Source organism: Sceloporus undulatus, chromosome 1 (genome assembly GCF_019175285.1).
Source record: "Sceloporus undulatus isolate JIND9_A2432 ecotype Alabama chromosome 1, SceUnd_v1.1, whole genome shotgun sequence".
NCBI classification, from domain to species: Eukaryota; Metazoa; Chordata; class Lepidosauria; order Squamata; family Phrynosomatidae; genus Sceloporus; species Sceloporus undulatus.
The window spans coordinates 176,936,961-176,963,817 of NC_056522.1; the positions used below are offsets into that span (position 1 = coordinate 176,936,961).

The following is a 26,857-nucleotide window of genomic DNA, read 5'->3' on the forward strand; positions in this document are numbered from 1 at the left end:
GTAGTCACATGTCAGTCCTTGTGGATATGAAATGTGACCAGCCACACACAGGTTATGGTTTTTCCATACTCAGAGGAGCCCAGCTATGCAGAAACACATATGTGTATTAAAAGAAGTTGTCCCTGACAGCCCACAAGTTTCCAGAATGCTGTTGGTAGTTGAAATGGGCTATGCCGTGAGGGTTAGGTGGTGAAGCGGAGATAATGGAAAATCAGACAGATGCATCTTCTATTTCATTCACAGGAACTGTTTCTGCTCAATTTTTCTGTGTGACTTCCCAGTAACCCAGTCTCACAATTGAATTAACACTCAATTTAGTGTTTTTGGCATGCAATCTGAACTTGCTGGGAGAAAAGTGTTTGAGGAATCTCTTTCGCTTATATCATAATTCTAATAATTCACATTTCTTTGGTCCTCCGCTGAGGTGACTGCTCTATAGCAGAAGTGGGGGGCCTTTCTAGTGTTGTAGGCCGCATGTCCACAAAGGTAATCTGGGAGATCCATGTTGGCAGAGCCATGCTCTTTAACTTCTTCTAACCTTCTCACTTTCTCTCTAAGCGGAAGGACAAATCAGAGATATGAAGTGATTACTGGAAGAGGGCTTTTCAAGTCAGTGTGAGGGTTGCAGAATTGCCCTTGTCTTAAAGGATAAGTTGCATAAATAAACCTTTGAAGTCCAGTAGTTTGAAAAATAAAAATAATGTAGCTAATGACAGTTACTGCCTAGTTTGGGAAGGGGCTTTTTTGCTTGTTTTCATGCAGAGCTGTAATAGTAACTATAGTTTATGGAGCTTATATGTGGTGGACGCATTTATTGGCATGTGTTGTACAGAGTGTTGTGATGGAGAAATTAAAAGTGCACTATGCCTATTTTTTTTACTGGAATTTTTCCCATTTTTAAATAAAAGGCAAATGCAGAGGTTCCAGATTGTGAGTGTGAACACAGCACTATCTGCTTGGGTAGCATTGGCATTGGTAAGATTTTATAGTGACAGGGATAGTGCAAATATCTTCTTATTCACTAGAATCCTGCATATAGTATACACAGCCATACATGTCTACTCAGAGGTAAGCCTTTCTGTATCCAGTGGGGTTTTCCCTAGAAAAGTGGTATAGGATTATTGCCCAGGTTGTCATAATGCTTCAAAGTTATAAATGTAAGTGTAAAAGCTTCAGTTCTATAGCAACATGTCTACTTTCTACTCTGCTCTAGTAATGTTAGTCCCATTTTTCCATAGGAAGATTTATGATAAACTTTATTCTTAGGTTCGTATTTTCTCAGCTACTGTAGCAGTAGACATAGCTCATTTTGGAAGCAGATACATCCCTGCTTTTTCTATATATGATGTAAACAAGTTATTTAGTAAAGGCAGCAAAATGGAAAGAAGGAATTAAATAATCAAAGCTGTTAAGCTTATCTCTTCATTAACTGATGTTAGTGCAAGATGAATCAATGGGATGTAGCTGGCATTGGCTTGTACCTTTATTTATCTGTGCGAGAAGTGAAGCAGTCCATTCTTGCTGAGGTATATTCCAGATAAAAAAAATGTTTAACAAGAAGCAAAGGTTATACAGTGGAAACACAGCCCAGAGACTTGTCCACCAGAACTTAGTAATGGAAAGACTTTGACTATTCCCTTGTTGTTACTAAGGGCCTGAACAGACAGGCCAAAATAAAGCTGCTTTGGAGGTATTCATTTTAAATGATACATGTGTTTTAAGAGGCCAGAAGCCGTGCCAAAGCCACACTCCAGTACTAAGTACTGGACTGGAGCAGAGCTTTGGCACAGCTTCTGGACTCTTAAGATGTGTGTGTCGTTTAAAAAGCATACCTCCAAAGTGACCCGAAGCAGCTTTATTTTGGCCTGTCTGTTCAGGCCCTATGTTTATGTTGTAACTTTGAGCATGATCAGGGAGCATCTCCTCCCTAGTCCCAAATCTGGAGTTGGACAGGGAGGCAGAGAATATAATATACTCATAGTTGTGATAGTTTAGTGTAACTGAACAGATGATCTTCAGCCCCTCTTACTTCAGATGTGAGGCATGGGGGTGGTCTAAGGTTAGCTTGCCACCTTGGCAAGAACACCTTCTCAAACAAGATTTCTAGTTGTCCTTTTGATCACCTTTTACTAGAGAAAAATGGATTATTCATCATGGAAAGTAGAATTATGGGCTACTGGTTATCAGTTTCATAAAGCATTTTCCTTTTACTTTAGTTTAAATTACTTGTTTTTGTAATCTGTGCTTCAGATTAATACCTCATGGCTGTCATTTCTTATTCTCATCTTCCTTAACTCTTAAAAAATCTGATTTGCATAATTTTCAGCTATTTGGTTTTATGTGTCTTGATGCAGACAGTGCTCCTAAATCGTCTAGAACGAATATTTGAAGCCTGTTTTCCTTCTGTACCTGTTCCTGATATGGAAGAGGAGATAGCTCCTTTGAATCTCTTGTTGGAAGTGGGTAATAAGCCTGGAAGAATAGAAGAGGCCTCATCAGAAAGGTATATTTTATTTAATATGACAGATACCTAGAGTAAAAGTTGTTAAATTTTATTCATGTTTTTGAGATGTTACAGTGGAAATATTTCAGTGAGTCCAAACAGTAACACGTTTTAGGTTGCTTATACTTTTTGTTTTTGTAAAAACTATCATTTGTATTGTCAAGGATTAATGGTTTGGTGGTTTCTTGTTATGTACAAATGAAGCAATTAATTAGGTTGTGGTTTATTATAAACTCTTCATGCACTTATTATGTAAAATTAAAGGGGAACACCATTCTGTTTTCTACAGACATTTTGTAATTACGTTGGAATAAAAACTGTTCTGAGAATTTATCCCACTGTTACTTCCCTAGAGGCTTGGGGTTAGGATATGAGTTTAATTGGGACTTCTTAATAGGCTGGTCACTTAAAGAGTCAGAATAAAGTGTTTGAAGCTGTTGAGTGCCACCATTTCCCTTCCACTGTTTCACTAGATATATAACTGACTCTCTAGGGAACTGCTTGGTGTGTGGGCAGAGCTTCAAGATATCCATGATGCTTATGGATTGAAATATCAGTGGGGAGGCTCCCACAGCAACAAAAAGCTCCTTTGCTCCTTGGGAATCGACACCAGAAACATTGTGAGTTATCATTAAAACCACCGTTTCTTCCATTCACTTTTCTCTGTTTTATTGGCATGCAGATCAGAATGCAGTTGTATTCATAAATTAAATTTTATAAGTAAAGAAATGATAGCAGCCCTTTATCCATCAAGGGCCTTGGGTCTAACTGGATAACTTTGCAGTTAAATTACTTTCACTCTAATTCTTTGAAAATGTCTTTTATCTTAGCTCTTCACAGGAAACAAGAAGCAACCTTTTATAGTGCCCATGTATGCAGCAGGACTGGTAAGTTAAGAGTTTTGTTTCCATTTAAAATTTCCTGATTTCCATCTAGAATTTCCATTCCATTCTAATTTCCATTCTGAAATTATTGTAATTTTGGTACATTTGCTAACTTTTTAAGGCTATTTTACACTCCATCAAATTGTAAAGGAATGATATATCAGGGATTTTTTGAGCTTCATGATTCCAGCCTTTGCTCTACACTATTCCTGGAGCTGGGAAGTTAGTACACTGTGGCAGTATGCTACTGTATACTTATTGCAGGATCAAGTGTGACATGGGTGTAGTTTTCATGTCCTATTTGTGAGCTTCCCATCACCTTCTGGTGGGCAACTGAGGGTACAGAATGCTGGACTAGATAGACCTTTGATCTGATTATGTCTGTTCTTATTTGTTACAACCAAACCATATTTTGGATCTTGGGCTATAACAAAGACCTATTTCTCATTTGTATATTCCAGTTTCTTCCCTCATGCTCTGGTTCATAATATGTACATTTTTTCTTGGCATCTGAATAGGACAAATTGTGATTACTACAATTTTGCCTACAGACAAAACAAATCCACATTTTTACCTGGATTTCCACTTCTGGTTTGGAGGTGACGATTTATATTTATTGTAGAGTGGCAAATGAGAAAGAGAGTGAAAGGGAGGAGAGAGTACATCTGAGTCAGGCTAGTGTTTTCCCACGATGTGAAATTATATTCCATCTTCAGCCAGATCATTTTAATAACAAATTCTGGCAATTCAGATGATTCCGAGAACAACTGCAAATTTTTGTCTTTTTGCCTGTCTTTTCAGATGTCTCTTACAGCCAGAGAAAAACTCTGCCTTTGGCTGTACTACTGTATATTTATGCTTTCCTCTGAAGTTCTTATAAAACTAAAACAGTGCATCTCTGGGTCTGTGTCAATGTATATTTGTTCAGCAATATATAAGCAACAATTACAATAAAGTACATTGAAACGGAGGTATAAAATTTTTTGACTGAACATAGGTTTAGTATACAATGTAAATAGCTTATTTCATAGAAAACCCTGTCTTTTTTTTTACTATTTAGTGTCCAAACCACGATACTGGAACTAAAGAACTGCATTAATTGACAGATTTTTCTTTCACTATAAAATAACTTCAGAAAATAATAACATTATTTCCCAGATGAGATAATGCTAACATTATTTTCCAGGCTTTTAAAAATGCTAAATAATAAGTAAAGGAAATATTCACTTTACCAGATAGTATTTTTATTTTCAAGGGGTAATTTTTTTAGAGCTGGTGTGGGACATGTGTGGGTGATTTGATATTGGATGGCAGTTCCCATCATCCCTCACAATTGGCACTGCTGCCTAGTGATGATGAGAGTTGCACTGCAACATCTGGAGGGCAATATGATTACCACCACTGTTTAAGGGTTTTACTTATTGTTGTTCCAACAGCATGATAATAAAACAGAACTTGCAATGTGATGTCTTGATTTCTAGGGTATGTTAGAGCCTACTAAGGAACCCCTGAAACCAATATCTGCTGCAGAAAAAATAGCTTCCATAGGACAGACTCCCCCTGTATCACCAGAGATGAATATGTGTACACCTGATCAGTTCCAGGTAATAAAAAGAAAGAAAGTAAGAGAGAGAGAGAGAAATAGAGAAACATCATGAAGAGGATGGGCTGTTGGTCTATGTCTGGCAAATACAAATATACTTTCATGTGCTCATTCTCTTGGATTTTTTGTTTGTGTTTCTATCCTATCCTTTTTTTTTTTTTTTGTTACTTCTTTTAACATTATCTCTATTTAACTTGTGCTTCTGCAAGCTATCTTAGAAGAGCATGTAACTAATTCTCATCAAAGTCTGGAATTGCCTGCCCAAAAAGAGGAGACACATGTCTATAAAGGGTGCTAGCACTCCTCATACTTACTACAGTTTTTCAAAGGCTGCTCTCATCATGCACTGAATCTTAACATCAAAGTTTCTAATAGATTGATTGGTCTCTTAACAATTTTCCTTTTTTCCTCACTTAAAACTCTTGGTATAATGTAGAAACTACATATAGAGAGTTGTCCTTTATAGTATTTTTTCAACACTCCTACTTTTAGCATTTGAAAGACATGCTGTGTTTCAGTTATAAACCATAACTTTTTATAACTGTATTCAGTAGAATTCAAATACCTAGCCGTGCTAGTCTGGGGAATCAGTGTGCAAAGGGATCTTTTAGCACTTTTGAGACTAACTGAAAGAAAGAAGCTGGTAGCATGAGTTTTTGTCTACTTCATCAGATGCATGGGGTGGAATGGAGGAGGGTTCAGGGACAGACTTAAATAAACAGGCTATGTGTGAGAGAATGACAATAGAAATGCCAAACTTTATGGTTAAGGAAATGATGTGACCAGTTCATGGGGGGTCTTTTGGCTAGTTCATCAAATTTACTTTCTGCTTCTCACACTACATTCCAATAATAATTCCTATGGTTATCAACTCACCTTGGCTTTAGACAACCTCCTGGATTGTTAAAACATAACTTGTCATCTCATATGCACCTGCATATTCAATATGAGGTTCCTCCAGTATTCAGATTTCTTAAGTTGCAAGGTGGCTGGAAGGACTGGATCTGCAATGTACTTCTAAGATTTTGAGCATAACTAAACATAAAATGGGCTTGGATTTTCATTTAATTTATGGGATTCTTATTTTGTTATCTTGTTTTTTTCTAAAATCCAGATAGCAACATATTCAAAATGAGTGAGGTGATCAGATCAGGCTTCATTGGAAAGGAGCACTTTTAATTAGGCAGTACATGCCCCACAAGATTTTGGTCTAATGAAATAATTTCTATATTGTATTCTCTTTCTAATTAGAGCAAACACTGAAGTCATCTCCTGTTGAAATATTACATTTTTTTAAAATTAAAGAATCCTGGCTTTTAAATGTGCATAATTAGTAATTTCATTCTTTACTACTAGCTGAAAAACCATGTTGTCTGGAACTTACTTACAATGAATGATAGTAAATGATTTCTTTACCACTGTTGGATATCCTCAAATATAACTGATACTGGCATGGAAATTGTCATAGCCATAGACATAGATGTCTGTCAAGTGGGTAGATTGCTGAGCTTTGTCCAAAAGGATGAACAAAGTGACTGAACTGTGCTCTTCCCAGCAGAGGGCAGGCTAGGAAATCCTCATCCATGAGTGCATATACTGGATATAAGGGATCATGTTCCTCCATATGTAGCACTCTGTTCTGCAATGTTAAACTTTCAGAATCAGTTGAAAAGCAAACTTTTGAATATATTCAGGTATATTTTAAATCTTGTAAAATAGTGCAAGTAGGACAAATCTGCCTTTGTCCACTACACTGTTTTTATATTGTTCTGCAAACTGTAATCACCATGCCAAAAGAAAGGGAGATTGAGATTTTATGGAACAATTTGCTACCATGCTTTGATTCTGCCTGGCTCTGTCTTGTTGTGAGAGGGAGATGTAAATTATTCAAGTATAGATAATAGAGAAGGGATGTGGTGGCTTAGTGGTTAAGATGGCAGTTCTGACGATCAGAAGATCAGAAAGTTGGCAGTTCAAGGCCCAATGGCTGCATGATGGGTGAGCTCCTGTCACTAGTCCCAGCTTCTGCCAACCTCGCAGTTCAAAAGCATGCAAATGCAAGTAGATAAATATGTACCACTTCAGTGGGAAGGTAACAGCATTTGGTTCAGTCATGCTGTCCACATGATCACCAGAGTGGTATTTGGACAATGCTGGCTCTTTGGCTTAGTAAAGGAGATGAGCACTGCCTCCTACAACTAGATATTCAAGTCAAGGGACTAGCTTTACCCTTATAGATAATAGAAGCAGCAAGTGGTGAGGTAGGGGCAGCACAAACACATGAAGGGAGATGGATCTCAAGATTGTAATGAATCTAAAGATGGCCTTGTTTTTTGCAAATAAAATTGATTAAAATCTCCAAGAGCCAGTACAGTTTTCTTCTTTTCCCCATAGAACGAACTTCCCTAAAATTCAAAGAGATTGCTTCAAAAGCAAATCCTAGTAGGGCTCTTGTTACTGTGCTGGATACAGAATTGCACTCTGTAGAATTCAACTCATTCTGGACGAAGAATAGGAAGTGCCCAAACACAATCCCTCATTCCTGCACCACTGCTTCTTTTAAAGACTTGTCTAAAAGTATTAGAAGACATTCCAGGACAGCGTGGAAGGTGGCACTTGGAAGGGAAAAGGGAAATGCATAAAGTTCATTGTCTTGTCCCCTTCCTCTTGCAGGAGGCTTCCACCAGATCCTGGTACCCTCCATAAATGGAGGAAACTCCTTTTGGGGTGGGACCTGGTCACAACCCAAACCAATATTTAATGCAGTTATAAAGTGGCATTAATTGTCAACCTGTGCCTCTCCTGCCTTATGTGTCCAAAAAACAAAAACAAAAACAAAAAAACTGAGGTCATGTTTAAAGTCATTATTTAGCAAGCTTCTTCTTTGTAACTTTCATGCTGGCCACCGAGTCCAAACTGAAAACCACAAAGGTTTCTATATCCTGGCCCAATGTATTAACAATTCAATCCAGTTACGTGCCCATAAGTCCACTGATCTTTAATCTCCTTAGTTTGGTGTACAACAAATATTGCTAACCGCTTTGAAATAGTTCTTTAAAGAGTATTTCATTCTACTGTTTTTACCCAACTGTTGCCTTGTATCTATGTAATTGTATTGCTAGTGACTCCTTTTTTATATTTTCAAAACTGAAAAGCTGATAAAACTGTGTTGTTTTGGAAGCTGATTGTTTCCCTATCATCTCGATACAGAGTGTGCTTGTAGCATTAGCATAATATTGTCACTTCTTTCTGTATTTTGGCAGGGGTGCCCACATACATTTTTAGGCTTGGCCACTCTAGGAACAGACTATAAATTATAGTTATTTATAGATTACATGAGAGGATGATTTTTATTGACTTCATTGTGAACTCAAAATTTGTTCTTTGGCTTTTCAAATGTTGCGTTTTTGCTTGCATGCAGAAAAAAAATTCACACAAGACATTTTATTATGCTATAACCTAACTGTAAAATCTGATTTCTGACTTTTCAACTCTAGGAATCTCTACCACCTGTCCAGTTTGACTGGAGTAGCAGTGGCCTTACTAACCCTTTAGATGGTACGTCTCTCCGTAGAGCCTCTAGCACCAGAGCTAGAGTTAAGAAAGCTACAAAGTTCAGACAAACATCTCTCTGCTGATATTTTTAAATATATATATAATATATATATTTCTTAACTTTGGAAATTCAGGCTTTCTTTCTTTTTAGCTATGCCCAATTTAAAGCAATTTGTAATGCTTAAGAGCAAGGTAAGACATTATTTTGCTGAATTTCATACACCTGTGGTCTAAAATACTGCATTACATGTTTAAAGACTGGAATAGTTAAGTGAATTTTACTTGACACTAGAACTCTGGCCCCCAAAAAAGTCCTGTCTATATAGACTTCTTGGTAAAGTTCTAAATGGCAAAATCAAGTGTATTGATGGTTGCTTCCAAGCACAGTTTTTAACAACCCATATTTGCAACGAGTGCACTTTAATTTAAAAAAATTAAAATGTACAGATATTATATAAGATGAAATATTAGTCCACTTTAATTTTTATTCATTTATGCTATGAAATTTACTACTTGAATAAATCTTCTGTTAATGGCAAACAAATTGTATTCTCTTGGTTTTTTTTCTAGTTTAATTGCCAAGAACATGAACACAACTTCAAAATCTAAATGTTTCTAAATTAAACAAAAATTTACCAGATAGTAACACAGTTTGTCTCTTCTGTTAAATGCAGTTGAACCTATCATAATTAATGGCCACATCAGTGACTTGAAAACATTACTGTACAATGTTTAAAGCTGTAAGAACTTTGATTCATATCAAGGTGCTGAAGGAAAGCCTGGATGGACTCTTTTGCTGTTGTCTGGTGTCTTACTACTTCAGTCAGTTCATCATGCCTTCTTATAACAATTTCTTTAAAATGTATTCCTGATTTTTCTGTTTCAGTATTAAAGGGGAACTATATAGTTTGCCACTGAGAACTTGTATTTAATGAGAACCATTGTTGCCAATGTGTATATTCACTGTTTTGCTAACCTACTGACAATCCACTACCTTAAACTAGCAATTCAGTTTGTCAGTATCTTAAATTTTGTAGTGACTCTTGGCTTTGCATTCAAAGAATGGTTCTGAATGTTTCCCTTTAATTGGACACATCTTTTCTGAATCTCTCTGGTTCTGTCCATTTTTCTAAAAATTATGGGCTAGCTTTTAAGTTATTAGTGATGGAATATTTGTTGCATATGTACATGAGAATGTACACTGACTTGTTAACATCTTAGAAACTACAAACTAATCTTGTAAGCACTATTTATGTTAATTATAAAAACACAATGTAATAAGTACTAATTATAACTGGCATGTTCAAGTGTGTGTCTTACCCCCTTTTTACACATAAATTCCTACCTTGGCTTACCTTCTATATGGCTGCCTACCAACACGGTCACTGAATTTCAAGCTAGTGGAGGTTCCACTCTTCTGAACCTTGATTTCTTTGGGCCCGTGGATGACAGTAGCTCTAGCACCACCACCACTATCCCAGGTCAGCAGAGTCCTAAACGCTGCAAATTTAATCTTTTAACATTCTTACTAAAAGCATGAGCTGCATTTTGTGACTTTCCTACAAACAAGAATATCTGTGCTTTAATTTTCTTTAAGATGCCCACTTTAATACAGTGTCCTCTTTCATTATTTGTCTTCAGTGGACAATTAATGCAACTTGACCTGTGCTATAGATCTGTAAACAGTGAATTTTGGTAATTTTAAAATATCAGAAATGTGAACAACCTTACTGAATGTTCATGTATATCATAACTTAAAATACAGTTAGAACAAAAGACCAATATTGCTGAATATGTGTTTCTGAAAATGTCTTCCTTGGTCTTTGCGTTACTTAGAAGTATGTCTCATTGGTCTTAATACATAAAATCTACGGAAGATATCTTCAACTTCACTTAGCAGTAATGATGTTCCTAGGAAGAACTGGCACTTGGCAGCTTTGTGGAAAAGCTGTGCAGTTGATATTTTAGACAAGACAAGATAAATGTAGCTCTATATGACATTTAGATACTTTAAACTGCTTCATGTTAAATATGAAAATTCAGGAGAAAATCTGGTAAGACACTATATACTTTCACAGTATAGGCTGCTTCCATTTCTTCTTGAAAATATCAATACCTCTTACTCCACCTTGAAATATTCATCTATAAAAAAAACTGAATTGCAAAGAACTTTAAGTATTAAGTGGTAGCACTGCTGTATGGTTAAGAAAACACTTGTGCCCTTTGTATTTTTATGAGGAGTAGAAGATCTCCCACATACCCAGTCCAGCACAGTGCTTGAGTCAGCAGAGCAGGCCTGTTTTGTATACTCATGAATACATTGTGAGGGGGAGGGAGAACAGGGCTTTGCTATGTTCCGTGAAAATGTTTTTATGGGTGGAAAGAACATGCCCTTGCTTTTGTGTCTGCAGGGGTTTTCCTTCCTTTTGCTAAGATAATTAAGGCAGAGTTTAACATTTCATTAGAACTGATAAGTTGATCATATGCAGGTATTTGGAAATGAAAAGTACAGATGAGATCTATTTTTAAATCCATTAATGCATTTTAATTTCAAAAATGATGGTCATTATTAGTACATGCATTTTGGCAGCTACTAAAATGCAGTTTGACTTCTGATACATCCATCTGAAATTATCATTTTGAAGTCACATTATCATTTTTTCTGGGTTCTCATTAGGATTTTGTCATCCAATCCACAACATTGCCTGTAGGTTTTCTGGCTTGTTTCTTGGAAAGTCATTTGCTTCTAGCCTGGAGCTATGTTTGTGGGTTATGTATGTCAGAGTATATGTTTGTGTGTCTAAGCTGGGAGCTTGGTCTATATTTTGTTCTTAAAGTACTTCAGTCTTATTAAGGCTTCTGATATGCCCATTTCCCACTAAAATACTGTAAATATTTTGTATGTGAACTAAAATATTTAAATCAGAACCTGTGTCAGCAAAATTCTTCATATGTTTGAAAAGCCTTTTCATGTTTTCAAACACCTTGTTAAATTTAATGAAATAATATCTGTTACAACATATCTATAATAATTCCATAATCATATACTAAGCTGATCAGTGCAAACTAATTAATGATGCTGTATTTGACAAATGGCTTGGAAATATTATTTGTAACATGCTACTGTGTCCTTTAAAATCAACAGACATTTTAGATTTTGAAAATCACAATTATGTAGAGCTTTACAAATCAGCGTACATTACTGGGATTTCAGAAGTTTTATGTCTTGTTTATTCTATATGTGCCTCCTCCGAAGGCCTGTGCCTTTTATGTTTTACAGGTTCTGTAAACATCTGACAGTATTTTTTTTAAAACAAAGTATACTGGTTTCATATTGATATCTGAACGTAAAACTTCTAATGGAATAGTTAACGAGATTGGGATGTCAGTGCTATGCCATTTTTGGCTTAATTGAAGGTTTACGTCTCTAATTATACAAAATAGTATAAACACACCATTTAATATTCACAGAACTCATTTTTTTGGGGAAAAAATTCAGCTGTTTTTCTTGGAGTCATTGTCAAAATTACCAAAAAATATAAACCTCCCCCCTTGCTTTTGTCACCATTTTGTACTCCTAGGTGTGCCAGGTTTAAAAAAAAAGATTGAATTTTTGTCCAGTTTGCCCAGATAACATGATTTATAAAGCTTTTTTCTTTTTCATAATAATCTTTGTTGTTGTTAAGGAGATTTTTGGTTCCCCAAATCCCTCCTACTATAAACATGTTCTATTGGAAGGTGAGAAACTAGACAAAAGATTGAAACAACGCTTATACGTTATTGAAAAGGAAGAGGAAATGGCATGAGCACTTCACTTAACACTTGTATGTTCTATAGAAACAAGGGAATGAAAATGGAAGCTTAAAAGCACCATGTATTATTCTCTCATGATCTGAAACCATTTCTAGGTTATGTCAAAAGAAAACTATTGTTCAATATTATTGTTTGCTTCTGGCTGACATCGTATATGCCTTATCTGTAGTTCTATTTTCTGCCAGGAGAAGAATTAACATTGTGTTTGATTTGTTTACAATAAATGTTGATAGTTCAGATGTTTACAGAATATGGAAGTATAGATTCCTAAATTGAGAGGAAACATTTCACACCTATTTTCATCAATCACTCATTATGATTTTATGCTATAAGGTGTGGATCCAGAATTGTACGAGCTGACAACCTCCAAGCTGGAAACTTCCAATACCACCAGTAAAGTAACAGATGCATTTGCAAAGCTAATGTCTACTGTGGAGAAAGCAAGCTCATCAGCAAAGTAAGTCATTGTGACTAATGAATCCTTTAATTCTTGAAAACTGAAACTTATGCGACCAAAGTTGAATCTGAAACTTAAGAAACCAAAGCTGAATTTCTTATATTAACAAGTGGATCCTAATGGGGTGCAGTGTTCATGCAAGCCTAGTCATGTAAGCAATTTGCACTTGTGCAACAAGACCTCCTGGACTCCTTGTGTGACCAGTTCTCAATGATTGTCAAGAGGTCAGCTGACAAGCGAGTCAGGCCTTGATAGGCATAGCTCCAGTCCCACCATATATATTTCCTCCCTCCCTCCCTCTTTACACAAACTTGGACAGCTATGCTGGGATAGTTTTTCACTTCATCAGTGCACAAATAGGATCTCAGACTACCATATAAACCTCACGTTAAAATTAGGCTTCCTTGGCCTCAAGAATATGAAACTCCTTGTGCTTCCAAGATGGTGATGACTTCGTCATGTCAGAACTTCTCTAACTTTCAGCTTGTCAACGCCAATATGTAGCCTTCTGGCAGTTGATCTGCAGTGATGAAAGCTCTTTGACATGTCGCAAGACCAGTACGCAGCTTCACATATCATAAGCTTAGCTGAAAACGTAGCTTGCTTACAGGTGATAGCAAGGGCATAATTTCTGTGCTGTTCTAACTAAAGTCCATATTTTGTGTTATCACTCCATAGTGAAAATATTTCTTATATTTTTTATAATTTTTATTAGTATTATAACCTACATACAGTAGTATTTAAAAAAATCTTTTACATGCTATTACACATACAGTATATAGTAAATTAAATTAATTATCCATTCTTTACTACCTTATCTAAATCTTATTCATATCAAACCATCTAATATTAAACCAGTAATTTTAAAAAAAACTCACATAAAATTGTTATTAATACTGTATCTTCATTCTTCTTACTGTCTTCTTTTCATCATATACTATTCATAATTCCACAAAGGTATAATACTACTAATTTTATCATTAATTCGTGTTTCTTTTCTTTTTTTCTTCCCCCTTTTCCCAAGTGCTCTCCTTCACGAAAACATTTCTTATATAAGGACATGTTTATTCTTCTTAAATACACTTGGAAGCTTCTGTTTAATCCCATTTCTCTGCTACTTTCCATTCTGTTGCAGCCCTCTCATTCTTGACTCTGGGATATCCATCTTTCTTCCTTAATAAATAACCATTATTGATTTAAAATTACTTCATTGAGAATTTAGACCTAGTTAAAATATCCTCTCCCCTGTGTAAGTACAGAAGGAGAACCATTTTAAACTGCTGTTCATTGGCTTGCTTTAATTTGCAAGCAGAATAATGTCATGTGTGTAGGGTTTGTTCATCTGTGCCATACAGATCACATGCAATTTAGATGTCAGTTTATTTATTTCAAGTGTCTGTATCCAGCCTTTCTGATTTTTTTTTTAAAAAGGCAAGTCTATATCTTCTGGAATACAAGGTACAGCACAAAGTTTCAGGCTATGAATCGGTAGTGCTACCTTCCTACAGAGATGTGTTCTTTAGGTATTTGCTCCTAGCATGGATACTTGCAGTGAGACAATTCATGGAGTGATTTAAGGCTGGCTTACAGGTGCATTGTTACTTGACAACTCTAGTGATTGCTCAAGTGGTGATTTGTAGCTGTGAAAAACACACTTTACAGTGCAGATTGTGGTTACATGAAAATCTTAAAGCAGTGTTCTTCAGTTGAGCTAATTTTCACATGCAAAATGAATAGTTGCTATTATGATAACCTACCCAGTGGTAATGTGACATGGGTCTGTTAGCAGTCTACCATCACCTGAAGCATTTTCATCATGTAAGCCAAGATAGCTGTTTCTGCTGTAAAAACCATAGGTTCCAGTTACGTAGGAACTATCACTCAGGTCACATTGGATATGTAACCATGTGTTTAACTTTTATTTTAAATAATGGTAGGATTTTTGATCATTCTTACAAACCAAAAATATGTTCAGACTAAAAGAGAAACAAACCTGCTTTGTGTTGCCCCAGGCTCAAGGATGCTTCTCCTGTTAGGCAATACAGTATGAGGCAGCTGTCACTTGGAGTCGTGGGTTCACCACTCTCCCCATCCATACCAGTTCAGAAGACTGTTGCTATGGCTGTCTGTAGGTGGCAGATGCCAATCTGAGCACCTCAACAAGGAAACAAACTCTTAATTATTTTAATTTAACTTCCAGAGGAAATGCAATGAGAGCTACAGCAGCACACATGACCACACACCCAATAGACTATTCATGCCTGCCATGGCAAGGTCCTCAAAGTCAGCTCTTGTAAAGCAGTACACTCAGTGCAGCGTTCTACACAGCAGTTCTACCTATGGGGAGTGGGGAGGCAGAAACCGCAGTGCAGCAATGGTAGTGCAGGATAGCAGAGGAGTGTAGATTAAATGGGACTGGCAGAAATGTGATGGAGGCTGGTACTTCTCAAGTTAGTGCCTTGACTGGCAGAATTGCTGTTTGTCTGTGGCTTTTATAATGTAAAATTGATAAATCTACCAGTATTATTTAAAGGCCAGTATGCAACTCAGCCAGTCACAAGCACATGCAGAATACAGTGAGCAACTCCTGCAGGTGATACACAATTATTTTTTCTACAATTAATGTTAAAGATTTAAAAAGATCTACCAGAAAATCTGTTTTTGGAATTGTTTGTCTGCAAGCTAAATCATTCCAAGTTGGTAACACATAGAACAACTGCTGTAGTTATGTTAATCCAACACTTTGCCACTTGAGGGAGTGCAAAACCTCAGTTCTTCTTTAATGTCTGCTTGACTGTTCAGTACTGGCACAAAAAGAGTGAAAATCTGGCATGAGTCTCTTTTGACATAAGTTAAAATTTTGGTCAATTGCTTTATTGTAGTGTCCCCCCCCCCCCAACTTGGCTGTAGTTATCAGGATAATGGTTAATGGCTTCAGTCTTTTCGATCTAAACTTCCCTTGCCTTTACTGCTATTGTATATATAGTGCAGATATTAATACCTCCATCCCAAAAATGCCATTTAAATTCCGAATGTTCTTGCCAAGTGCACAGAAAGGTGAAGACGTATGTATTGGTGTTGATTCTTTATAGATTTGTGCTGAATTGTCTGACATGCAGATACTCTTATTTTACTGATCTGGTGGCAGTCTGTAAGCATTAGTGTATTCAATTCATTGTTAAAATGTCAAAGAACAAATTAGTTTTAAACAAACTAATTCAAATCTAGTTTTAATTTAGTTTTAAGCAAAGTAATTTAAGTCTATCTAGGCATTTGATTAAAATCAGGTTGGTTGCCTGTTCATAGTTCATATAATTTATAGTTTTAGATTTGATAATGAGTAGCATTTGGATTTTCAGCGTAAAGACATGGAAATACATTTGGTGAGATGAAACAGGCCAGAGGAGAGACAGTAGAAGCAGAAGATCAAAATCAGGAGATAGGCCGTGACAGGACATTTCAGGATAAAAAGATGAATTAAAACATTTTGGTATCACAAAAATACAAGAATTTGTGGTAGCATGAGTACGATGTTGCTTTTTTTGAGTACAGTCAAACCTCAGTATCCATGGGGGATCTGTTCCAGACCCTGCTAGTGCAGCTGAATCCACCCACCACCATTAAGAAAAATTGAGGCTTACCATCTGCGGATGGTTAAATCCACAGATGGCAAGTCCGCTGATATGGAGAGCGGACTGAATATATTTCAGGATGCATTGCATAATCTGTTTGAAGCCATGGTTGCATGTGATACAGCTCTTCTACAGAATGGCAGCTGAAGGAATGTGTAGAACTGAAAATTGTTAATCCTTGCATTTGCTTGTGGCATCAGATGAAGGAAGATTTGAGGCTATATAGAAATATTTTATGGATGGTTGCAGTCAGCTTGGCAGTAGGTGGGGTAACTTCAACTCCTGGCACCATATATAAGTTTCCAACATTGGGCACATCTCAGTTGCTGAATAAATATTCACTTTGAGTTAATATTTATCTTCTAAACCACAGCTCCAGTAGAGAGAAAGAAACACCTATTCTGAAGTCTGTTCACAGGCAAAAAAAAAATTACATGAAGCAGAAAGAAAAGTTACCTTACTTGATGCCACCAGATCTGCTTGGGTTGAAATTAAGATGAAGTAAAGGCATATGCTCCTGGCCATAAGGGAGGAATGTATTGGGGAATGTTGATATGCTGTGTATTTCATTTTAAGAAAAGATATAATTATTTTTTCTTTCAGTTATAAATACTGGAACAGTAGTATTTTTGTAGCATGAACCTAAATATCAGGCATTAAAATGACTTTCTCAAAAGGCATATTTTTGTTAGGCAAGAAATAAGTTTTCTGTTCCTCCTCCTTCTCCCATTTCCAATGTACTGCAAACTATTTCAGTGGCTCCTTTAACTGTAAGGAGTGGGTTCTTGGGGAATTTAAGAGGCTCCAACAGGAAAGGTTCTGCCTTATTGTATTATATATGTAGTGTTTTTTTTATCTGTTACATTGATTGGTGGTTGTTGTTGTTGTTGTTGTTGTTGTTGTTGTTGTGTTCCTTCAAGTTGTTTCTGACTTATGGTAACCCTAAGGCAAACCTATCATGGGGCTTTCTGAGCAAGATTAGTTCAGAGAATGTTTCTCATTTCCTTCATTTGAGGCTGAGAGCATGTGACTTGTCCAGGGTCACTTGGGCTGTGTTTGCACTGCAGAAATAATCCAGTTTGTCACCACTTTTAACGGCCATGGCTCAATGCTATGGGATTCTGGGAGTTGTAGTTTGTTGTAGTATCAGAGTGGAACTAAATATTCCACAAAACTCTCAGAGAGAAAGCTAAATACCTTACAAAACTACCATTCTCAGCATTCCATGCGTTGAGCCACGGCAGTTAAAGCAGTGTCAAACCAGATTATTACTGCAGTGCAGATGCAGTCCCAGTAGTTTTATAGCCAAGCTGGGAATCAAACCCTATCTCCAGTTGTAGTCCAACACTCAATCCACTACGACACACTTTCTAAATCTAGTAGCTGTGTCCAAAATTGGATCATATTGTATCTCTAAAAATAGGTTTGTACAAAGCCAGCTGTAGCCAAGTGTTACTGCAACACAACATTTGTCTCCTTCTCATCAGTGATGTGGATTTTCCAGAAAAAGTGGAGTTGGACATTCTTTAAGAATATTTTCTAGTGCTTTAAATAGAATCATAGAATCGTAGAGTTGGAAAAAGCCACAAGGGCCATCCAGTCCAACCCCATTCTGCCATGCAGGAAATCTCAATCAAAGCATCCCCCACAGATGGCCATCCAGCCTCTGCTTAAAGACCTCTAAGGAAGGAGACTCCACTACACTCCAAGGGAATGTGTTCCACTGTCGAACAGCTCTTAATAATGGTCTGGCATGGTTTGTTACATTCAAACATATTCCAAACTTAAAGTGGGAATTATTTTATTGGAATAGTTATAATAATGTATAATAATTAGAATTGCCAAAATGTATAAAACCAGAGAGACAGATTGTTGGAGGTGTGGTAAACAATTGGGAACCTTCTATCACATGTGGTGGACCTGTCCGATAATACAAAAATTCTGGAAAGCGGTATATAAGTGCATAAAAAGTATGTATAATATAAATGTTAAACTAATTCCAGAAACGTATTTGTTAAACATTGTCACTGATACAGAGGTCAGAAAGTATTTGAAGCCAGTACTTTACTTAATTACAACTGCAAGGATAGTAATCGCCAGAAATTGGAAAAACCAGGGAGAAATTGATGTAGAGGAATGGTTGACTAAAGCACTGGATGTGGTAGAGATGGATATGATTACCACACGTTTAAAGGATACTGTTAAATATGAGGAAAACTATGAAGATATATGGCTACCTCTATCTAATTATTGTAAGAAACGTTGGACATGATCTGGAGCGCTCCAACATATATGTACAATTTAAAGTTAAGAAATGAAAGGTCGGAAAGAGTGGTAATCTCCCCTGATGTCAAATATAAGAAGAGATGGTAATTCCCAGACATGTTAGCTACAATAGAATAAATAAGAATTAGAAATGAGCAATGGATACCATAGTTCCTTCTAGATAAACAGTAATGGAAAAAGGAAAGCTTAAAGAGTGGGGCGGTAAGGAAAGATGAGTTAAAGCGAGGAATGCAATAAGAAATTGATAGCTGTATAGATATACAAAGAAGAAATATAAAACTTTGGAATAGAGGGATCCGGAACTGGAAGACTGATTGTTTTTGTTTTTCTATTTGTTCGTTTTTCAAGTCAATTTAATCTTTATTTTATTTTGTATGGTTGATTTGTTGAACTGCTTATGTTTGAGATACACCACCGATGATGCCTTTTACATTTTTTGTTTTCTCCCTTTGTTTATTTTTCCTTTTTTTTGTTTTTTTTTGTTTTTTTTTTGTTTTTTTTGTTTTTGTTTTTGTTTTTCTTTTTTTTTCCATGCTTCTCTTTTTATTTATTTCTTTCTATATTGCTTATTTTGACTTATGTAATTAGCCTAAATGAGAGTCTATATATGTATGTAAAGAGTATTTTGAAAAAAAAAAATGTAAAATGAATAGCATATTTATTGTTAACTGCCCTCAAGTCAATCTTGACCTATGGCAGCCCTGTGGATGAGACATCTCCAAGATTCCCTGTTCTCCACTGCTCTGCTTAGATCCTGCAAATTCATATCCATGATCTCCTTAACAGAGTCCAACCATCTAGCATGTGGCCTTCTTCTCTTTCTACTTCCCTCCACCTTTCCTAGCATTATTGTTTTTTCCAGTGAGTCCTCCCTTCTCATGATGTGCTCGAAGTATGACAGCCTCAGTTTTGTTATCTTGGCTTCCAGGGGGATCTCTGGCTTGATCTGCTCTAGGACCCATTTGTTTGTCTTTTTGGCCATCCACAAGATCCTCAGCAATCTTCCCCAGTACCACATGTCAAATGCATTGATGCAAGAAGGTCCATTGACATTCATTTAGTTCAAAAATACTGTAACAGTGTTAAATGTGTGAGTCATCAAGCACGACTATTTAGAAGGAAATCAAAAGCTTTTCCTCATTGTTCATTAACCATCTTCTATTGTTTATATGTAAATCCAAAACTGTGGTTAGTCCTAATTAGAGTTTATAGAAGCAAGCGGGGGCTCAAACTATAGTTTGAAGCTGGCTTGCTTTTCTAAACCATAATTAAAATTACCCACAGTTTATTCACTTTGGGACATAATGAATAACCATGTTTAGTTTCAACTGGGGTAGGCAGCTTGGGCCCTCCAGATGTTTTTCCACCAGATGTTTTCCCACTAGAAATCGCAACGTGCACCATTGGCTATGCTCACTAGGGCTGATGGGATATGTGGTCCAAAATCTAGAGGGCTGTAATTACAGACCCCTAGTTAAAAGGAAGATAGGACTTTCTGTCTACTTGTAGCCATGGTTGAAGGGGAGAGAAGGGAGCTCTCATAAGTCATTGTTCATTCAAATAATACTAAAGGTGGTAGTTTTAGTTAGTGATATAGCTAAAATAGCTTTAATGTCAGAACAAAGTCATTACCTCTAAATAGATATAATAAACTGTAGTTTGTTTTATAAAGGTAAAAGGTAAACATATTCCCCTGTCAAGTTGTGTCTGACCATAGGTGGCGGTGCTCATCTCCGTTACTAAACCGAAGAGTCAGCATTGTTAAAGATGACTCTGTGGTCATGTGGCCAACATGACTGCACAGAATACTTTTACCTTCCCACCAATGGCCATCTGTCGGGTATGCTTTGATTGAGATTGCCTGGATGGCAAGGGATTGGACTGGATGGCCCTTGTGGTCTCTTCCAACTGTATTATTCTATGATTGTATGATTTTCTTACAATCCGTTCCTTACTTAGGTCCAGAACACACTGCAAAAATAATCCAGTTTGAGACTGCTTTAACTGCCCTGGCTCAGTGCTAAGGAATCCTGGGAATTGTAGTTTATTATGGCACCAGAGCTCTCTCTGACAGAGAAGGCTAAATGTCTCACAAAACTACTGTTCCCGGGATTCCCAAGCATTGAGATAGGGCAGTTAAAGCAGTCTCAAACTGGATTATTTCTGCAGTGTGTTTTGGACTTTAGACAATAAGGAAACTGAAAAACAGAGAGGAGATGTTAACTTTGAAGCAGCATGTTGAGGCCTGGCCAGGGAGAAAGTTGGAGGGGGTAGGTGGGTAGGACAGTCTTTTAGCTCCCCAAACCTTGCATGCACTGAATTAGTCCCTTTAAAAGACACATCAAAGGCAGATAAAATAATGCTGTGAAGATCAACATGGAGAGGAGATTTAATAACTGGTCTCTTGCTACCTACCTCAGCCCCTTTGAAAGATATGTTTCAGGGGCAAGTTTTGATGTTGCTTTGGCTCAGCTGTTGTCATTTCAGATATCCATTTTATTTATGGCTGACATTCTAAATTACAATATAGAATAAATTTAGGGTTTCTGCTGGCTGATCACTAATGAAAAATAGATACAGCTCTGCAAATCTAAATATTTCCTCACATAGCTAGTAAAATTGCTTTTTATAATATTTGCTGTGAAACATGCTTTCAAACAAAAGAAAGAAACAAGTTTTATAGTAGGAGTAGATGCTTTGCTTTTGGTCATAGCAAAATGTACACTGTCTGCTTCGTTTTCATGAAATTCTATTTCAAGAGTGGGAGGCAACCAGTTAATAAAAGCTCAGTATCACATGAGGGCTATGTGTGAAACAGAAGAATTCTTCATGGTCTCTTTGATTCACACAACTGGGTTAGCCTGCGCCTGCACAGTGCCTCTTTCAGAGCGTTGTGTAGCAGAATTCCATAAAATTTTGGCATTAGCCCTAACCACCTCTGCCAGCCCTATATAATGGGCTCCTGCCACAACCAATCAGTTGCTTTTCATCAGTCTCTGCAGCTGCCTCATCAGGAACAGTGTTCATGTGCTCGAATTGGAAGATGTCTTCTGAAGATTGATTGTTAGTGTGGGCTTTGAGCCACACTAGCTCTGGGGGCTGTCTCAATACCAATGACTTCTTTTAAGAAGTGCATCAAATGCAGTGCTAAGATTCTGGGTCAAGATGGGCATTTGAGATACCTTCAATGTTTGGGTGAAGCCCATATAGTTCCTTCATGTACATACTTTATTGCGTTTACACTGCAGGCCAGATGCAACAGAGTGCTGCCTGAAAGCTGTCTTCTACCAACAGGCCTTGAAACCTTGAGTATGTGCATTGTAAACATCTTTTGACAACAGTCGAAGCAGGTATTCAACATCATTCCTCAGCTTTGAAGATATCCATGTCAAGTGTGGAAAAGGTGGCTTTCGTTCCAGTGGATATCAGCCCCACCAGACAGAAAACCTTGAGTACTTTGGTTCATACCTTATGTACTCAAGCTAAGAAAGCCAGAGACAGTACTGGAGACGAGTCTTAATCACAACAAGAAGAAGGGATCGAAGGAACACTCCTCATCCCGACCTTCTTCTTTGTGTTCAGCTGTTGAAGCTAAAGCTATAGCAGGGCTGTATATCTCAAGACCATGCTGTTTCTCAACCTGCTCAACCCCATAATACCTCTTCTGCTATGAAGGGGAAATCTATTCTTTTTGTCACAGTTGTTGTTGCTAGTCAGACCATTTGTCTTTTCACAGCATCTAGGACTTCAGGGTCTGGATCTGACTCAGATTCACTGGACATACCCACCAGGAAGTCATCTTTGATGGAGCTAGGGACAATGAACCCTTCTCTGTAATTGATTATATCAAAGTGTTTGTTGATCAGATGCTTTGCATGGCCAAATCTTTGGATATCAGGATCCAGCAACAGCTCACTCTGCTTGAAGATCCAGTTTTCAAACAGATTCAGTCTTAAGCAAGTACTCCTACAGCCTTGCCGATGCTTCCATACCTTATGCAAATGATTCTGAAACCATGTTTAACAATCATCCATTCCATCCATTTCCAGCAAGTTAGAGGTTCTCTACAAAGTTGACGATTTAGCATCCAAAACCTGGATGGGACAGCATCCAAAACCTAATTTTTGATGCTGTCCCAATCCAGAGCTTCACGATATCTACACTACTCCTGAGGATAAAGAGGGCAAGGGACTCAATGTTATGGGGAGAAAATGTTACTCGTTGGCTGTTCATGTTTCCAAGATCTCCAGCTGCTTAGCTTTCATGAGGGCTTAGAGTCAACTCCTTTGGGATAATATGACTCCATTCCTTAACCTCAGACACAAAAACTGTAGAGGGGCTTTTCTATATTCAGAGGCACACAAGCTGGCAGGTCATCATGAACTGCTCAGCACATTGCTGACTGTGGGGGTAAGGCTATGGCCAGTGCGTAGCTGTCTGTCATCATGTATGACTTCAGTTGTTGGGCCTTTTTTACTAAGCTAGGTCAGTCGTTGAGGACCTCTCATTTGATGATCTTGACCTGTTTAATTTGGAGACTGACTTCTGGCTGGAGCACACTCACAAGATGCAATCCACCATGAGGAAGTTGAGGTTCAATCCGCTTGAGCAGTCTTCTTCAAAGTTTTGTTATCGTGCCCACAATTATGTGCAGGACTCAAAAGGAACATCGACTTTTACTTTCTGTTGGGCTATAGAGTGCTCTGAAAGAGGGACTGCAAGGCACAGGATAATAACCCACTTGTGTGAGTTCATAAATGACCTATTGAAGAACTACAGTTACAGGTATGCAATCTGTCTCTATCCCACCACCCAGCTTTGTAGAGATTGAAATACATGGTTTAGCCTCCTCTTCAAGCTACTGAGTCTGCTTTAGAAGAAATTGTATATCCTTTAAGTAGGTTTTTACTTCTAAACTTGCTACTTCCATGCTGTTAAATTATCTTCCAAGTGAGATGAGACTGACCCCTCCCTGTAGTCCTTCCACCAGCAGGCAAATAACATTTTTATTCAAGAAGGTTTTGACAATTTTCTGGTTACATAGGAAGGGATTTTTAACTGATGGATATTCAACTTTCTCTGTTCATGTGCTTTTAAATTGCTTTTTCCTCAGTGGTATTTAATATTGCTGTTTAATTATCTTTTAATATTATAATGTTTCATGTTTTTTATCCTCACATTTTTAGTTAATGTTACTGTGAGCTGCCTTGAATCCTAGTGTTGGGAGAAAACCTGCATGTAAATAAAATAAAATAAAATAAAATAAATATATTGGCAGAAATTCTTTCTGTCTGTCCTTATTCAGCTACAGGCAAGACAAGGCAGCTTAATACAAATTTCAGTGAACAGAAAGGGAATTTAATTAACTTGATATTTGTTAAATAGCTGAACCATTTGACTAGTTTGAAATAGGCTATTTCTGAGACTTAAGTTATGTCACCATAATGAATGTGTGCAGACCACATGTGTAGAAATGGATACTGCACCTAAAAACCTGTAACAGGAATATCAAATATCAGTCCTGAGAACTTGATATGACTTTTCAAATGTGGATGCAGAATCTTAAGAATTTTTACTTCCATAATAGGTGGTGAGATTTGTTCTTCTTACAGACTTCTTACTTATGTGCAAGACATTAACAAGTTCAGAATGATGCATTACATTTGCATAAAATTCAGCATATGTGAAAAGGGGTACTAGTTTCATTGCAGCAGTATTAATGAGTAGCCCCATGAGGCAGTATTGAAGGTGGAAGGAATAAGAAATTGATCTGTCAGTGAGGTTAATGTATTTGTAGAAGATTTTTCTATAGCAATATTTGAGTAACCTTTCTTTAACTTTTTTTTGTTTTAAATAGAAAGCCCAAAAAGGAAGAACAACTCAGTGAAGAAGCTGCCAAGGTGATTTCTAGCCTTCCTGACTTATCTTTCATGCATGCCAAGGTGTTGATGTTTCCAGCCACATTAACACCTTCGACAAGTTGCCAAGGCAAGGTAGACTAAAATGAAATGAATTGGACAATTTCTATTGATTTTTTTGCCCTAACCCCATTTTCTGGGTCCTATAAAATAATCTCACTTTAATTTTTAAAAGAAAATTCAGATGATTTGTTGGTAAGCAGCACTAGAATGGTATACATAGTTATGTATATTTATTTACATACTGGAATCCTAAATTTATAATTAGAAGAAAAACTGTAAATAACTGGGGAAGATTGAACCTTTTTTGGAGATTTATCCTTTTTTGTTGTGCTGGGGTGTAAACATTAGTCTTTGTGGAATACACTGGTAGTGTCCTTCTTAAAAATCTTTATAAATATTTTTTAAAAATCAAAAGGTCCAATCTTTGCTGTTCATGATATTTCCATCAGTTTTTCCTTCCCCCTCCCTTAGATTGAATCACTTACCTTTGATGAAAATCCTTTTACTGAAAAACTCCAAATATTGTAGGTCTTTCAGTGGCTTTCATCTGATGTGGCTTTTTCTTTGGGGGAACTGGGAGATTGTTTTTTGTTTTTAATTCTTCTAACAGTATGGATTTATCATCTTTGCCTTCCAAGAGGTTTACTATCAGTTCTTTTTAGTTAAGTAAGTGATAGATCACTGCCTAACCACTCAATTGTTTGGAATCTATGTATTAGTCAATTTGATTTGGGCTGGAAGGACCAAAACTATCTGATTGTCTTACAGTGAAATATACCTGTTACATTTTTTTTTGGTTGTACCACTATTCTTATGTTTGATTTTGCACAGTGTAAATTTGACATAATCATAGACTGCTATGGTTTAGGCTGTATGTACAGTAAAACTATGAGTTGTAAATGTTTGGGGAAATTCCTATGGAAAAAGAGAATGCTATGTAGAACAACCTCTAACAAGGTTTATGTGCATGCCTGAGGTCTTTTTGAAATTTCAGTGTATAAATTTCCTCTTAGCTTACACAAAATAAAAAAAAATAAAGTTATATAGTCTGTTACTGTGTGTAGTAATATTGGTGTGCATCTGACACTTTCGGTACCACCAAAAGGCAAAAGTGAAGACCACTTTTTCCACTACTGAGAAGGAAAAACAAATTTTGATGGAACGCCTTTACAATATACTTAACTGAAATACACACTGTAGATTTTGAGATAAGTGTTTTTTGTGTCCAGATGACAAACTGTGAAAATGTTTTCCTTCTACTGAACAGTGTCTATGTAGAAGTGAAAAATCTAGGCTATTGCTGAAGTTTATAATGATAGTCCTGAGGAGTTTCCTCCTGGTTGGTCTGTGTAACTTGGATGGTTGTCTTGGATTCATCAGGCACCAGAGGTAAGCACAGTCACCAGGACAGCAAGGGCAACCTGTGCAACAAAGTGTACAAACACCCACTGAAGCTCTCATCACATTTTCTTCTCACAGTTGAATGTAATACACTGATATACATAGGACAGCCTCCATGCCGTAGGAGTGAGAACTGGAACAACAGTATGAGAAAGCAACACACAAATGTTGGACCTGAGCCAACAGGTTATTTACAAGAAAGAGGATCCAATTAAAAATTAGGAAAGATTTTTGATGTTATGGTCTGTTGGACAGCCTTAACATTTGGTGAATTATTTCGGAAGTCATTTCATTTTTACATTTGCCCTTCTCAGAGAGTACAGCTTAAGCCATGTTCATTGAAATAATATTGGAATTGGCTGTATTGACTTAGATGAAAGAGCATACACAGGTAACATCCATGTGAACTTATTGTCCATGTTTAAGTGGAGAGCATCTTTCAAAAGGTTCTGAAAATGAGCAAAATGCCTGATATTCCAAAAGATTTGAAGATTAGACTATGGACCATCAAGGTAAGTGTTAAATAATTTTAAAAAAATTCCTGAGGTCAATACTGAGGGAACTTAATTTAAAATCTTTTTCCTAACTTACACAATGTCTTTGTGGATGAGTAAGCTGTTCTGAAATGAACTCTTACTATCCACTAACAATTCAATAGAAAGAAAGGCATTTTACAGAGCCTAATTTGTTCTGACCACTAGGGGAGTGTTATATATTGTTGTTGTTGTTAACTGCTCTCAAATTGAGCTTAACTCATGGCAACCCTGTGGATGAAACATTTTCAAGACTCTTTAACTTCCAC

General features: G+C 36.9%; 1 protein-coding gene across 2 annotated transcripts in view; it reads left to right on the forward strand.

The window, feature by feature from the left end:
• Positions 1-25,708, forward strand: part of AFTPH (aftiphilin) — a 36,002-nt gene extending 10,294 nt beyond the window's left edge. The window contains exons 2-9 of one of the 2 annotated variants that reach the window (XM_042473972.1): positions 2,355-2,503; positions 2,997-3,123; positions 3,334-3,390; positions 4,869-4,991; positions 8,488-8,548; positions 9,943-10,026; positions 12,692-12,815; positions 24,591-25,708. In XM_042473972.1, the coding sequence (XP_042329906.1) occupies positions 2,355-2,503; positions 2,997-3,123; positions 3,334-3,390; positions 4,869-4,991; positions 8,488-8,548; positions 9,943-10,026; positions 12,692-12,815; positions 24,591-24,735 (870 nt within the window). In that variant the 3' untranslated portion in view covers positions 24,736-25,708. The remainder of the gene's footprint in view (positions 1-2,354; positions 2,504-2,996; positions 3,124-3,333; positions 3,391-4,868; positions 4,992-8,487; positions 8,549-9,942; positions 10,027-12,691; positions 12,816-24,590) is intronic. The other variant, XM_042473979.1, reaches the window with a different exon arrangement.
• The last annotated feature ends 1,149 nt before the right edge of the window (positions 25,709-26,857 follow it).